This window comes from Pseudorca crassidens, chromosome 5 (assembly GCF_039906515.1).
Source record: "Pseudorca crassidens isolate mPseCra1 chromosome 5, mPseCra1.hap1, whole genome shotgun sequence".
NCBI lineage: Eukaryota > Metazoa > Chordata > Mammalia > Artiodactyla > Delphinidae > Pseudorca > Pseudorca crassidens.
In genome coordinates this window covers 120565121-120581765 of record NC_090300.1, presented here as the reverse complement: position 1 = coordinate 120581765, position 16645 = coordinate 120565121, and the positions used below count along the sequence as shown (strand labels likewise).

Sequence of the window (16645 nt, the reverse complement as noted above, 5' to 3'; positions counted from 1 at the left end):
GCTGGGCTGGCGGTGACCATTAATCAGGGGGACCAAAATCATGCATCAAACACACTCATTTAAAAGTAGTAAAAATGACTTTAAAAAAAAACCTTTTTGAGAATTAGCTTGTTGTTTGTCATTACCTGTGTTCAAGGAGATCACTGCATGACTGGACTATCCCTTGGGGAGAATGTTAGAGGTCATTATGTACCCAGAGACCAAGTGAATGTGGTGCACATGGCAGACTAACGGAGGTAAAGGAGAGTTTTTGTTCCAGAGAATTTGATGGGAAAGTGTATTAAATGGATTCTATTTTCCCAACTTTATTTTCACTCCTTTATTTAACTAAGATTTCAAAGCAATGGGTACTATGAATTCTGGCCTCTTTGTGAAGATTTTATTTTATTTTTAAAACTGGAGTAATTGGATTTAGTGGTAGAAACATTTGACTGGTAAACTTGGTTAGGAAATTTCTCAAGATCCTAAAGTTTGAGTCAACATACTCAACTACTAAGTACGTGAATAAGTATCTTCATGGACTTATAGGTACTGTACATTCTTCTACCACATGTCAACTAAGAAAAAATTTTCAAGACTTTTTCTCTCTCTGACTACTGAAAAGGAGAAAAGGCTTAAATCTAAAACCCGAAAGAGAATGTTCAGTTTAATTTAGATGATAAAAAGTTACTCTTGCTTTTTACAAATCTCTTTGATGATAAAGTTGAATAGGCATAACCTCTCTTTCATTTCTTTAATAGTTTGTCTTTTAGATTAATGATACTATGCATAATACATATGATATAATTTCATTAGTAGGTAGAACAAATAGTAGATTATGGCCTTTATTGAGAAAACCAGCCCATTGACCATTAAGATTATGATCAATGTAGTAAGGCCTGCTATGATTACTACTTCAAAGTCATTCTTCTCTTAAATAACTGCTGCCTTCCTTAACCATGATATTCAATATTATCTTCTTTTGTTAGCCATATGCTACTCTGGAGAATTACTTATGCAGACTTATGTGTTTTTGAAGATTATAGGATTAAAATAGTTGACAATGTCGTGACTATAGTTAAAATATTATTGAATATTTGGCTATAAGTAGAAAAACTCTAATAAGTACATAATAGAAAGTTAATTTCTAAATTTATGGGAGGATTATACATATTTCTTGTAACTGGAAATCTGAATCATCCATTTTTCATACTGCATTCTCTCTATCAAGGTGCCTAGGAAACAAAATTAGTAATGGAAATTTGCTCACAGAAATTACTTATCATTGAATAGGTATGGTAAATGCATAAAGTATGTTACCTGTAATTCCTCATTCCCCTCCCCACCATCTTCCCTAAAACACAGACCATCTTGTGTAACCTTGGTGGACATGGTTAATCATGATCTCTAACTCTCAGCCCGAAAGTGGCATTGGAACGCTTTTCAACACAGCTCTCCATGAAGGTCTTAACAACCCATCCATGCTGGTGCAAAGAATTGAAAAGTTCCACTTATTCTGGTTTCGAAAGATAGTCCATCCAGACAATGGGAAATCCTAGTGATATATTCTTGTGAATACACAACACTTCTCTAGTGCCCCCAAATGATTATGTTCACTAGAAACAATCTTTCTTTCTCTCCCTTGAAGAGTTCGGGAGATATATATATATATATATATATTTTTTTTTTTTTTTGCAGTACTCGGGCCTCATTGTTGTGGCCTCTCCCGTTGCGGAGCACAGGCTCCAGACGTGCAGGCTCAGCGGCCATGGCTCACGGGCCCAGCCGCTCCGCAACATGTGGGATGTTCCTGGACCGGGGCACGAACCTGTGTCCCCTGCATCGGCAGGCGGACTCTCAACCACTGCGCCACCAGGGAAGCCCCGGGAGATAATTATTAAGACACATTTTTTTGTCATCCAGTGCTCCTTTTAATACACAGTGTGTGGTTCATTGTATTTTTATTACTTTAATCATCATTTTAGCAATTATCCTCTTTAGATTTGGCAATTTCTAAGTAGTCCCTCAGTCAATAACTACACAATCTCTTACAGTAAATAATTTTTGAAGATGGTTAAGCAAATTCAAATTGTATTGATTTCAGCTAATTTCATGTCCAAAATCTGTGATCATTTTACTGTCTTTCTTTAGACTATCAATAATATAGATATAGACATATGCATACAAAATGCCTTTCATGTATTAAGTAGTCAGTACAAGTATAAATAATGATGAATATAAATTTCCAAGCTGACATCTAGTATACATTTTTAATTTATTGTGTGTGTAAATATAATCTGCTCTTAGTAATTGCTTCTATATTTGTATACCATTCATCTGAATATGGCTCTATTTAGCTCTTATAGATTGGAATTCTGTGATTGATGCCACCAATAGAGTGTAAATTCCTCCAGGATGGATTCTTATTCATACAGACAGCCCTGATCCCAAGCACAAAGTTTAGCCATAGAAGCCCCTTAGTATATTTACACTGAATTGCATAATGTAAAACATTATGCTCCTTAAGTAAACATCAGCAAATTGTTTGCTTTGACTATAACGTGACTAAGTTATAATTTACTTTTGTGTAACTGTGAAATGTATGGTTTTTGTCGTTTAACTTGAAGAGAAATATGTGGGATTTTTCATCTGTTGTGATTTTCCCAAGGCTCCCAACTGTAGGATTTTTTCTATAGGCCTACATCACTTAAGATCGGTGGCAATCAATGTGTGCTAAAATGATGAGGTGTCGGCAAGTGGTCTCATAGACAAGGTAGGACTTGATCCTGCCCTTGAAGAATGGGCTGGATTTGAGTAGGAGGAAGAAGAGCGGAAGAACTTTCCTTGAGAGAAAAACAGCGTGAGCAACAGCTTAGAAACATAAACGAGTGTGTCCATACTGGCCAGCAAGAAGTGTCAGAAGTTCTGCTTAATCAGATTGACTAGCACTACCTGAATCCATGGGGAATCATGAATGTGCAGCATGCTAAGTTTGGACTTCATTTTGTTAACTAAAGAAGAGTCACTTAAACTCTCTGAGCCTCAGTTTTCCTCATCTGTAAACTGAAGGAATCAATAACCATCTCAGAGGGGGGGTTGTATTTGTTTAATGAAATAATTATAGATAAATCACTCGGCATAAAGCAAGCTCTCAGGGGCCAAGAAACCAATGTGGAGCAAGCTTTACATTTTGAGATGAATGGAATGATGAGAATTGGTATTTTAGGGAAAGGAGTCCAGTGTTGTGACGTCTTTAGATGATTGGAGAGGCAAGAATTTGGGAACTAAAGAGCTGAAAGTTGTTATTTCGTTGACTCAGGAATGGGGTTATAAGCACATAGTTGCATAGCGGTAATGAAGATAAATGCCTACAACAGAAATTTGGGAAAAGAATTGAGCAGATGTGAAGGCTGAAAGAATGTGTGTGTGGTAAATATATTACATTTTGCATTATGTGTCCAAACTCCCCAAAGACAGCAGTGAGCAAATACCGGTTTCCAACAGTGCAGGTGGAAGGTTCAGAAGGCATGATCAAAACAGATCCTCAGGGGTAAGAGGCCATAAGCAGAGAGAGATTTTTGTTGGCATATACGCCTTCCAGCCTGAAGGCAGGCAGAGAAGCTACTGTAAATTAGAGAAGCTGCAAAATTGGGTTCCCTAAGGGAATTCTTGAAGATTTCAAGGAAGGATGGTATAATGAAACAATTCCAGGAGGATCAAGAGGCACCACTTAGTATACTTGTTTAGTTTAGTAGTTAGAAAAAGAGAGAGAAGGAATAGAAAGTCAGTGCTATAATAATAATACAGGACTGAGTAAGCCAGCAGAAGTTTTACAATAGGTAAAACAAGAAGCTGAGAGGTTCAAGATAGCCTGATCATGGTCACATTTTTTAAAGTTTTGCATTTCCTTTTTATTCTATAGGATTTTGTAAGAGTTGATACCTAGTAATATCAAGTGACTGAACTTTGGTTGCATTATGCTTTTTACCTGAAAAAAAGATATTTAAGACATATCAGTATTATTTATTTTAAAAATTCTTTCCAGCTAAAATAGAATATCTTAATTTTTATTCAATTCCTAAAAGTGCAGCATACTTATAGTCAGTGAATGCAATGTAAATCATGAGATATGGTAATAAGTAAGTAATGCAGCAGTGCAATTGAGAATTCTCAATGTTTGAATCTTTTTCACTCATAAAACTTATTTTTGTTACATTAAATAATAACGCTTTTACAGGTATGGCTCATTCTGCATTGATTTTTTTTTAGTTCTAGTTTTCTTTCCTTTAGGTAATTTTCTTAGAGGTAGTTTCAATTTACAGAAAACATCTCTTGGCACATCAACTTCTGAAAGGAAAGCTTTAGCATGGAAATTTTGACACAACTTTTTAAAACGCTGTGGTGGAGTCAGAATCTGCACTTCCTTTAGATAGCGTGCAGTTGATAGGAAAGATACTGAAACAGAGAGATCAAGTAGACTAACTTTTGTTCTAAGAGTCCAGATGTACATTAAAAATATTTAGAGCATTGATACATATTTGAGTACTGAGTTGCCTTTACCCAAGGTTAAAATGTTAGTGTTGAAGGCCTTATTTCACACGCTGCTTGTCTTTCAGCCTTCAGCTCCTTGACGCCCAAACAACTGTCTTCCATCAGCGCCACATGATAGTGTAATTATTTAACACTGAGTCAATCCTCATAGATTATTTTAAGTGAGTTAAATTTGTTTCATACTCTTCAAAAGATCTCAGCACCTGAGTTAGTTAGAACAATTAAATCCTCAAATGCCTTTGGATAAAGGCTGACAAGCTTATTGAGATTTAGCATACCATCATTATAGAATATTCATACAAGCACGTGCTGAAACAGAATTCTGAACTTTAAGAGCATATTACCAATGAAGGCTCTATGTGCAATATTTAGATGATGTGAGAACTCATTGGCAGAGTGTGTGTGATTTTTAATTTGCCAGTATATTTCAAAATACTGCAGATGTCTGACTCATATATGCAAATTTTTCTTTGAAATAGACTGTGAAATTTTCCACCGATGCCTTACCCAAATATTGTCATGCTGGATGGAGATAAGATTTTACTTGAAGATCCCGGAAGCTGGAGAGTGGTTAAAAAATGAAAATAAGGGTTCAATTCTTTTGGTTTTGGTCAAAAGGTTGATTTACATTCCAAAAAAAAAAAGAGACTCCCTAATTCTCCTTCATGTTGATAAATTTAGGATGGTCATTGTTTTAAGAAAGCTACTCAGTTCTATTCTATATATCAAGCTAACTTTACATATTTTTCATCCCGCTTAAATAGCAAGTTTCTTTGAAAATGGAAAACAGGATCAAAACTTTGTAATGCAATGACATAGTGGAGAGTACAGCAGGGTGGAGAATTGAAAAAAAAAGGGGGGGGGGATTTTTTTTGCAAGTTTTTGTTCCTATAACAGTTTCCTCATTGAGAGGGACTATATGATTTCCAAGAAGCCTGCTAGCTTTATATAATGAATAGACATTCTGTAATAACTAGAATTATACAAAACTAGAGAAGAAATGTGACGAACAAAAAAGAATCCTTTCTTAAGTTCTTTGCATTGCGTAGGGACACACACACACGAATGAGTCCAAACAACCCAAATGCCAGTTATTCAGCCCTATTTTTGTGGAAGCCAAGTAGGCTATGTGGAAGAGGGTAACTGTACCACATAACCAGATAGTCTTCAAAAGGTAGTCTAGTAAAATACATTTATATCGGAAAGTTAGTTGTACTAAAATAAATTTAGAAAGCAAAACTTTATTTTCTCCTTAAATACATCCATACCTCTAAACAACCATGACCTAAGTAATGTTAATGATCTCTTTAAAAATTAGTTCCTTAGAAAGTTGTGCAACCATTTACCCTTTTTTTTTTAAGACTAATTTTTTAAGAACAGCTTCAGGATCACAGCAAGATTGAGGAAGTTACAATTTTCCCATATGCTTCCCCCTGCCCTACACCTTATTAACTCTTTGTAAATTATTTTTAACTTTTATATAGGTACATTTGGTTCTTTTTTTAACCCAACATTTTATTATGGAAAATTTCAAGCATATGTAAACTCAGAGTGTAGTACAATCTACCCCATATATCCATCACCCAGTTAATCATTAAATAACATCCAGTCATGTCTCCTTTATGCCCACATACTTCCTGCCCTCACTAGATTATTTTGAATTACAAATGAAAAATAACAATACTTCCTCAATATCATCATCTAGCTACTTATTTTAAAATTTCCTCAGTTGTCTCCTGGATGTGTTTTGCTACAGTGGTTTATTTGATTTATATCTAAATAAGATCTATGGATTTTGCAGTATTTATTTAGTTGATACAACTCTTAAAGATTCTCAATTTATACTTTCCCTCTCTTCTTTTATTTCTTTCTGTTGATTAGTTGAAGCAACCAGGTTATTTGTGCTGTAAATTTTCTCATTGTCTAAAATTTTCTGGTTGACTTCATCTTTTTGATGTCATTTAAGATGCTCCTCTGTCTCTGTATTTTTTGTAATCTGGTAATTAGATACAGAAGCTTGGTGTGATTGCAGGTTTTTTTAAAAAGAATATTTCATTGATGATATTAGGTGCTTCCGTTATGAAGCCCATATTCTGGTTCATTCTTTTTTGTGATTTGAGTAGCCATTGATGATTGTTGCCTAGATCCATTATTGCATTTGGGACTTACAAAATGGTACTTTGGTAATTTCATCACTTAATTGATTAGTTAGAATATATCACACATATACATGGAAAGAAAAATTTTCCTTTATTAAATATTTATTTACTCTCAAATATGTTTTATACAAGAAGGACAGATTAAATGTTTGTTTTTCCCTTTATTTGCCAGTTTTCATAATATGGCTGTAACATTTCCAAAGGTGACAACTGATATTTTTCTTCTTAGTATCATTATGAACTCATGAATTTTGATATATTAGATGTATTTCAGTGTAGCTCAGTTATTATTCTTCCTTTTACTAAAATTGTCCCATATTTGGATACAATTTACCCTAGTGACAATCTTTTAATATGGCCCTTGTGTCGTTTTGGCATGGCCCTAGTAGTCTTTGAAAGTTTACCTACTTTATGGTATGACAAAATGAAAAATTTGAGAATATAGACTGAGAATTTTGACTTCAAATGTCATTAACATCGTTACTTATTTTCATTGTCTCTCAACATTCACATTTATATATATCGATATCATTAACAATGGTGTGAATACTGAAAACAGGTTAAAATTAAAAATTTTTTCCTTCCAGTTTTATTGATATATAATTGGCATACAGTACTATATAAGTTTAACATGCACCGCATAATGATCTGACTTACATCCATCATGAAATTATTATCACACTAAGTTTAGTGAACATTCATCATCTCATATAGATATAAGATAAAATAAAGATTAAAAAATCTTTTCCTTGTGATGGGAACTCTTAGAATTTACTCTTTTAACAATCATATATAATATACAGCAGTATTAATTATATTTATCATGCTGTACATTACATCCCTAGTACTTACTTATCTTACAACTGGAAGTTTGTACCTTTGACTACCTTCATCCAATCCCCCTCTCTCTACCCCCTGAATCTAGTAACCACCATCTGATCTCTTTTTCTGAGTTTGTTTTTGAAGTATAATTGACCTACAACACTATGTTAATTCCTGGGGCACAACATAATGATTTGATCTTTCTATATATTTCAAAATGACCAACATGCTGTCTAGTTACCATTTGCCACCATACAATGATATTACATTATTATTCCCATATTCCCTAATTTCATACCTGTGACTCATTTATTTTTCAGTTGGAAGTCTGTATCTCTTAATCTTCCTCACTTATTTCTCTCATCCCCCAACCCCTCCCCTCTGGCAATCACCTGTTTGTTCTCTATATGTATGACTGTTTCTGTTTTATTACGTTGTTCATTTGTTTGCCTTTTTCAGATTCCATATACAAGTGAAATCATACAGTATTTGTCTTTCTCTGTTTGACTTATTTCAGTTAACAAAATACTCTCTAGGTCTATTCACGTTGTTGCAAATGGCAAGATTTTGTTCCTTTTTGTTCCATTGTGTGTGTGTGTGGGGTGTGTGTGTGTGTGTGTGTGTGTGTATTTGTATACCACATCTTCTTTATCCATTCATTTATTGATGTGCACCTAGGTTGTTTCCATAGCTTGGTTATTGTAAATAATGCTGCAATGAACAAAGGGGGGCAAGTATCTTTTTGAATTAGTGTGCTTTTTTTTTTCTTTGCATTAATACCCAAGAGTGAAATTGCTGGATTGTATGGTAGTTTTATTTTTTAATTTTTTGAGGAACCTCCATACTGTTCTCCATTGTGGCTACACCAGTTTACATTCCCACCAAGAGTGTACAAAAGTCCCCTTTTCTCCCCATCCTTGCCAACACTTGTTATTTGCTGTCTTTTGATAATAGTCATTTGACAGGTGTGAAGTGATATTGTAGTTTAGATTTGCATTTCCCTGATGATTAGTGATGCTGAGCATCTTTTCATGTGCCTGTTGGCCACCTGTATGTTTTCTTTGGAAAAATGTCTACTCAGGGCCTCTGCCCATTTTTTGATTGGGTTGTTGGATTGTTTTTTTTTTTTTTTCTTTTTTTGATGCTGAGTTGTATGAGTTCTTTGTATATTTCCAATATTAATCCCTATTTGGATACATCATTTGCAAATACCTCCTCCTATTCAGTAGGCAGCCTTTTGTTTTGTTGATAATTCCCTTTGCTGTGCAAAAGCTTTTTAGTTTGATGTAGTCCCATTTATTTATTTTTGCTTTTGTTTCCCTTGCAGGAGGAGACATATCCAAAAAATATATTGCTAAGATCAATGTCAAAGAACCTACTGCTTATGACTTTGTCTAGGAGTTTTATGGTTTCAGGACTTACATTTACGTCTTTAATCCATTTTGAGTTTATTTTCTTATGTGGTGTGAGAAAGTAATCCAGTCTGATTCCTTTGTATGTAGCTTTCCAGTTTTCCAACACCATTTGTTGAAGAAGCTGTCTTTTCTCTATTGTGTATTCTTGTCTCCTTTGCTGTAGATTGACTATATAAGTGTGGTATATTTCTGGACTCTCTATTCTGTTCCATTAAACTATGTGTCTGTTCTTGTGTCAGTACCATACTGTTTTGATTATTGTAGCTGTGTAGTATAGTTTCAAATCAGGGAATGTGGTAACTACAGCTTTGTTCTTCTTTCTCAAGATTGCTTTGGCTATTCAAGGTCTTTTGTGTTTCTATACAAATTTTAGAGTTATTTGTGAATTCATACAATTCTGTGAAAAATGCCTTTTGTATTTTGGTAGGGATTGCACTGAATCCATAGATTGCTTTGGCTAATGTGGTCATTTTTACAATATTAACTCTTCCAATCCATGAGCATGGTATATGTTTCTATTTGTTAGTGTCATCTTCAATTTCTTTCATGAGTGACATAGTTTTCTGAGTAATGTCTTTTACCTCCTTAGTTAGATTTATTCCTAGGTAATTTTTTTGGATGCAATTGTAAATGGGATTGGAAAACAGGTTAAAATTTGTCTTTTTTTTTGGTCCTTCAAACTATCAAATTACTGTCTTTTTTTTAATTGTTTAAAATAATTCCTCTCTCTAAGCCACCAATTCAATATGAAATTAGATTCATTATTTTTATTTGGAATTGTTAAGGATTGCTTTTATTTTTATTTAATTTTGTTTATAAATATGTTTTTAAAGTTACATGGTTTTAAAGTCAAATTTATAAAACAAGGCATATTCAGAGAAGTGTGTTTTCTGTCCCTTTTACTTTGCTTCTTTTACCCCGTTTCTCTAAGAAGGAAAATATATTTTTGCCTGTATTGAGACACATACATGTATTTTCACCCTTAGATAAAAGGTGGTCTATTATGTACACATTTCTCCACTTGTCTTTTTTCATGTACACTGTCCTGGAGATAATTCCATAGCAGATAGTTATATTTCAGTGTTTTTGCAGATGCACACATTTCTATTGTTTGAATTTACCATAAATTATTCAATCAGTCTTCTCTTGATGAACATTGGGATTTATAGCTTTTCAATATTATAAAAGATTTACATTGAATGTGCATGATTTATATTCAAGTGTATCTCTGACATAGACGTCTAGAAATGAAATTTCTGGGTCAAAGGGCATATACATGTAATTTTGCTAGTTTTTCCAAATTACCTTCTACAGGTGTGCCATTTTACAAACACATATCTAATTGCATAAGGAAAGACTGTATAGATTTATAGTTAAAGACTAAATATAATCTAATGTCAACAAAAACAAAGAATTATCTAAAATATAAATTGCATTTTTATTTAAGTTACTCTTGTCGATAGCTATTTGTTTATATAATAGCTCTGTCTTGATGGGAGTTCTGTCACAAAATAGTATTTGTTAAACCTAATTCATTATAATTATACAGTGCAAAATTATCAATATTGAAATACATTCTTATTTATAAAGGACTATCATCTATGAAACCAGCTTACCTCCACGTGATTCACCTTTTCACTGGAAACTTAACAGCAGTAGAAATTACACATTTGTTCACTGTCCATATCTCATAGTAGACATTAGCCCTTTTTCATTAAGGCATAACCTATACATTATGAAACCATCTCAGAAAGTCACTAACTTTTTGACTAGAGAATACTGAAATTTTAAAAACGTTATTTTAAATACTTAGATTTGCTTCTAAAGGGTGTCTTAGGACAGATTGGTATTTTACTCCTCTGGCTTAAAGCTGTTGAGTGATTCATAATGAGATGGCTGACAAAACCCAAAGTAATAGTCCTGAAAACCACTACTCCATTATCTGCTTCTCTTTATTGACATAGTGAGGGGAGAATTAATTTTAAAAGATGGTGACTATAGATTAGTTAATGGCAGAAGATACTGTAGAGAAACGCTGAAGTGAGCCTATTCATGCCGGGCAACACGACCGATTATCCAGTGGTGGATATCATGCTGTAGCCCTCATTAATATTTAGTAGGCAGGACATAGGCTGGTTGTAGACTACAAAATTGCCCTAAGCACAGGCTCCAATAGGCCATAAGAATGTTTCAAGTAGATAAAAGAGTAACAGATTTCCCTGTGTTCAGATAGTTTATAAGCAACACAAGAATACACTCAATTCCCTTTTGTGATTTCTGGGCAATTATGGCCTGGCAGAAATGCCTACTAGGCAAGTAGAAATGATTAATGCTCTGGGAAATCACTCTAAGTTAGTAAGCCCTGCGTGAGAACCAGAGTGGTTCTCAGTTTCAGTCCTTCTTTTTCTCTCCCCTCACCACAAGGTGAAGGGCTTCTTCATCAGGGGTAGCAAGTCAGCGAAAGGCATTATTTGTGTCTAACACAGCCATCATCCTTGGGGTGACGTTCTGTATCACACTGTCTATCAAGCTAACCCCTTGTCACGTGTCAAGATCTTTTTATTTAAACTGATTTAAAAGGGAAACAAGGAGTTTTAAAGATCACTGTTAGGGAGACATGAGAATAAAAATGCTTGTAAAGACTGAGCCTTTGAAGCCGACTTGAACTAAAATGATCTGTGACTTTTAAAGGACAATACAAAGTTTTATAGATTACTGACTCCCATTTTTAACTTTTCAAATTACCAGGTTATTTTTCAGTACCACCAGCTTATTTTGAAAATATTATAAGCTTGAAATGAGATAAAGTTCTTAAGATAACATATTCTTGGGATTTGTGGGTATATAAAGTCCGTAACATCCAATATCCACCATCCCAAACAATGTATAAAATTAAATAGTGAGAAAATATCAATTTTGTGACTCAAAGACTCTAAAGATTTTTGAAAATGTGTTTAGGAGAATCGTTTACTTTGCAGTATATCAGGAATTGCTTGTAATTACCTGCCTAGAATGAGTTACATAGGAATAAAAATTTAGCCTTGTAGGCAAGAAGTATCCAAGAGAATAAGTCTTCTATTAACATACTAAGCTTTTTCTTAAAACGAGTGAATGAAATTGACCCAGGGGTCTCACTGTAATTCCATGTTAAATGTGGAAAAATTCATTTTCCTCCCAACCTGTGTACACCTAAATGCGCTTTTCAATTTATTAATAGGTCTGTGTATGTGCCTTCTCATTCTGACATCTAGTAGAGAGTTTCAAATTATCAGGAGTTAGCTACAGGAAATGCATTTGTGTTCATTTTTACTTTTTGATAAATATGATCTTTATGAGGAACAATTGTGGATCTACTCAAATGCTTGTTTTTGTGTGTTTGTTTTGTTGTTTTTTTATTAGTTGGTTGGTTGTTTAGTAATACATGCCATTCTCAAGAGCAAAAGTAACACTATAAATTAAAAATAATTTAATAGATTTTTCTCCAAGGTGCTTAACACTGTAACATAAACATATGAAGACATTTTATGAACTGTAAATATTACAATGTTAATAATAGTTACACCTTCAGTGCCATTAGATAGTCCAGAGAGATTTTTTAATCCTGTATTTGCAAGAGACTGATGCTTACTGAACCATAATCTAATCTATTTAGCAGTTTTATCAGTGAAAGTCACAAATCCTAAATTTCCTTTCCTTTTTCTTTCCTATTTTATAGCGCAGCAGCAGTTTTGGGAATTTTGACCGTTTTCGGAATAATTCCATATCAAAACCAGATGATTCAACTGGGGTTAGTATTCTATTCCATTTTAATGAGTGTTATACAAACACATTATGAAAAATTATGAAGCCAATGTAATTTTTGCAAATTACAGTAAGAAAAAGGAATATATTTAAAGATCATAACCTTGCATACATTTTTGTGATAAATGAACAAACAATTATTTAGTATCTAGTACCATGCTGGACATTAAGAGTAAAAATCTATCTAAGAAACCTAACAGATGTTTGGGAAGGCAGAACATCAACTTACGAAGGATTTACAGTTTAAAGTAACACAGACGATCCCAAATTTTCTGAGCATTTCCACTATAAAACAACATATATGTTAAATTTCATGTAAGTTGTAATTGCTTTAATTTAGGAAATGATTAAATGGCTTAATTGGAAATTAGTTAAGGAGAGCATAGGCTGCTCATTTGCACTCTCATACTTCTGTACACTTTGAAATGTCTCAGTGGTGACCATTCCATACACATTTGCAAACCATGAACACTTTGAATGTAGCTTAAGAAAAGCTTCCCATAAAATTATTTACATCATCATCATCATCATCATCATCACTACATTTAACTGAGCACTTACCAGGAAGTAAGCACAGCACTAAGCACTTTACCTACCTGTAAGTAGGAACTATTATTATTTTTATTTTATCACTGAAGAAATATGTTTGAATAAAATTACTTCTAAATTATACAGGTCATAAATGACAAAGGCAGGATGCAACATCGTGTCCAAAGTTTGCTATTTGTTATACTATCTCATAAACCATGGACCAACTGTGATAAGTGATTAATGAAATGTAAAACAACTAATAAAATAGAGGGGAGGGATGTACATTGAGAAAAGTAAAAATATATGCTTATCATTGAACCTGAGTTATCTATTCATGTGATAGATTTGTTTTAGATCAATAGGCTTTAGATCTTATGCACTTCTTAATTATTCATTCTATATATTGCATCTTTATTTTTTGTTTTTTTTAATAAAGAATTCTTTTTATCATATCTGACTCTCAGAATACCTTTCAGATTCCTATATCCATCTACCTATAATATCTTTAAATATGTTGATTTCAGCAATGGATATTCTAGACAAAAAAAAAGTAGAAAGAAAATGACACCTATTATTACTTTATAAATACCTCCATTAGTGCATACATATGCATGTGTATATATAATATATCCCCTTTTATACATATATTACATCTATCCCTTTTTATTCACCTATATATTTATGTATATATAAACTTATGGATAAACTTGTATACATGCATGAATATACATTGATAAACTTGTATATAGCTATATGGTCTATCAACATTTACACAGTTGTAAATAATACAATGCAGTATGTGTATACAAATAGTGAGAAGCCCTATATAATTTTTTTATCATGAGGGATTTCTTGTTGATCTTTTTTTAAAATTTTTATTTTATATCAGAGTATAGTTGATTAAGAATATTGTGTTAGTTTCAGGTGTACAGCAAAATGATTCAGTTATACATATACAAGTATCTGTTCTTTTTCAAATTCTTTTCCCATTTAGGTTATTACAGAGTATTGAGTAGAGTTCCCTGTGTTATACAGTAGGTCCCTGTTGGTTATCTATTTTAAATATAGCTGTGTGTATATGTCAATCTCAAACTCCCATATTGTATAAACCTTCAACTTTCCATAATCATACATAGATATATTTACTGTTATTAAGTTTATAATTCTAGAGTTAACCTATAAAAGTTGCTCAGGCTCATTCAAATTCATTGATTAGTAATGGTGGCCTAGCAATTTGTGAAAGAACTTAGTGAATCTGATAAAGTAGTTTGCACATTTTTTAGCAAACCATCATTTATTCATTCAGTAAATGTGTGTTGATCATCTACTCTATGACAGGATCTCCCTTAGGCACTCAGAAAGTACTGTTACAATACAGGTGAAAATCCTTACTTCATGAAGCCTAGAGTCTAGGAGGAGACAGACTTTAAAACAACAACAAAACCCATAAATAAATATCTAAATAAAATTGTGATTCAGGCTATGAAAGAGAACAGCACAGAAAAATGTTGAAGTTAAAAATATGCTTAGATAGTTTCTTCAAAGCTTTTGTAAAGGAAGATAGAAAAACCTGAAATTAAAAATATTTATAGTACTCTTTTCTAAAACTTAGGTAATGGTAAGTTAACACAGATAGTAATAAACTAATCTACTTTCTTATTTATTTTAGTTTGTAATTTTACAGTGAAGATAAAGAACATTGAAGTAGAGAAAAGAGAGAAGAAGAGGGAGTGTGGACAAATGACAATGTTTTTCATTGCTTTATTGTTTTGTTTTTTGTAAATAATTCTAACTAGGTACATGAAGGGGAATGCATAAATGAAAGTGAAGAACAAAACAAAACTTCAAATAATGGAGGAAGTTTAGGTAAAAAAATGAGAGCTATTTCCTGGACAATGAAGAAAAAAGTGGGTAAAAAGTATATCAAAGCCCTTTCTGAAGAAAAGGTAAGTGTCCTCTGTTAATCACTTGTGTTTTTCTGTTAATATTTTTCTAGGTAGTTTAGAAATATTTGGCAGTTTATGAAGGCCTTCAATATATTTTCTCCCTCAATAATTGTGCCCAGAAGTTGGGCGGAAGAAAGCATTATCACATTCTCATAGAGGAAATTGAGGCTTAGAAAGATCACTCATGTAGTATGTGAAGAACATATGTCATTTATGTTGTAACAAACAGTAGTACATCACTTCTTTTCATCACCAAATGATATTCCATTTTATAGATAAGCCTCATTTTATTCATCCTTTCATCAATTGATGAACATTTGGTTGTTTCCATTTTGGGATTATTTTAAATAATGCTGAATGAATGATTCAGCATGATTTAAAATATGAATATGAATATCTGTGTTCAAGTTTTTATGTGGAAGTATTCTTTCATTTCTCTTGGTTATATGGTAACTCTGTCTGATACTTTGAGAAACTGGCAAACTATTTCCCAAAGAAGTTGCATCATTTTACATTCCCACTAGCAATATGTGAGAGTTCCAGTTTCTCCACATGCTTGCTAACACTTGTTATTGTATGATTTTTGATGCTACCCATCAAAATGGGTGTGAAATAGATTCTCATTATAGTTTTGATTTCCACTTCCCTGATGACTAATGATGTTGAGAATATTTTCATGTGGCCATTTGCATATCTTCTTTCAAAAAGTGTTTATACAAATTTTTTACCTGCTTTTTAATTGGGTTGTATTTTTATTGTTGCTTTTTAAAAAAATACCTTATGTATACAGATCCTTTATGAGATATACGATTTGCGATATGATATATTTTCTCCCGTTCATGGATAGTATTTTCATTTTCTTGATGTTGTCATTTACAGAACAAATGGTTATAATTTTGATGTAGTTCAATTTATTTTTTCTTTCATCATTTGTGCTTTTAGTATTGTATTTAAGAAACCATTGCTTAATCTAGGGTTACAAAGATTTACTCCAATGTTTTCTTCTAAGAGTTTTATAGTTGTAGCTCTTAAATTTTGATGTATGATCTATTAATTTTTCTACACGGTGTGTGGTAGGAGTCCAACTTCATTCATTTGAATGTGGATATTCAATTGTCCCAGCACTACTTGTTGAAAAGACAATTATTTCTCCATTGTATTGTCTTGGCATCCTTGCTGAAAAATCAATTGATCATAAATATATGGTCAGAAATATATGGATCATAAATATATGGATTTATTTACGGACTCTCAATTCTATTCCATTGATCTATATGTCTTACAGCTATTTTCTTTTTAATGCATTTCAATAGGATCTGTCCCCAGTACTCCATTAAAACAGTTGTCACAGTCAGTATTAACCTCTATGTTGCCAAAGCGAATGGTCACTTTTCTTTCTTCTTACATGACTTTTCAGCTGTACCTGATGCAAGTGATGATT

The 16645-nt window shown here is 32.9% G+C and overlaps 1 protein-coding gene and 1 long non-coding RNA gene across 8 annotated transcripts in view; one reads left to right on the top strand and one right to left on the bottom strand.

The window, feature by feature from the left end:
- Positions 1-16645, bottom strand: part of LOC137225332 (uncharacterized) — a 195385-nt gene that overhangs the window by 62332 nt on the left and 116408 nt on the right. For 2 of the 5 annotated variants that reach the window (XR_010943783.1, XR_010943787.1), the window contains one exon: positions 14895-16380. The exons of the other annotated variants lie outside the window; for them this stretch is intronic. This is a non-coding gene — a long non-coding RNA (uncharacterized lncRNA). Of the gene's footprint in view, positions 1-14894; positions 16381-16645 lie in introns of those variants that run through there. 5 annotated transcript variants of the gene reach the window in all.
- Positions 1-16645, top strand: part of SAMSN1 (SAM domain, SH3 domain and nuclear localization signals 1) — a 455109-nt gene that overhangs the window by 416901 nt on the left and 21563 nt on the right. For all 3 annotated transcript variants that reach the window (XM_067739225.1, XM_067739226.1, XM_067739227.1), the window contains 2 exons: positions 12642-12713; positions 15055-15204. In XM_067739225.1, coding sequence (XP_067595326.1) covers positions 12642-12713; positions 15055-15204 — 222 coding nt within the window. The remainder of the gene's footprint in view (positions 1-12641; positions 12714-15054; positions 15205-16645) is intronic.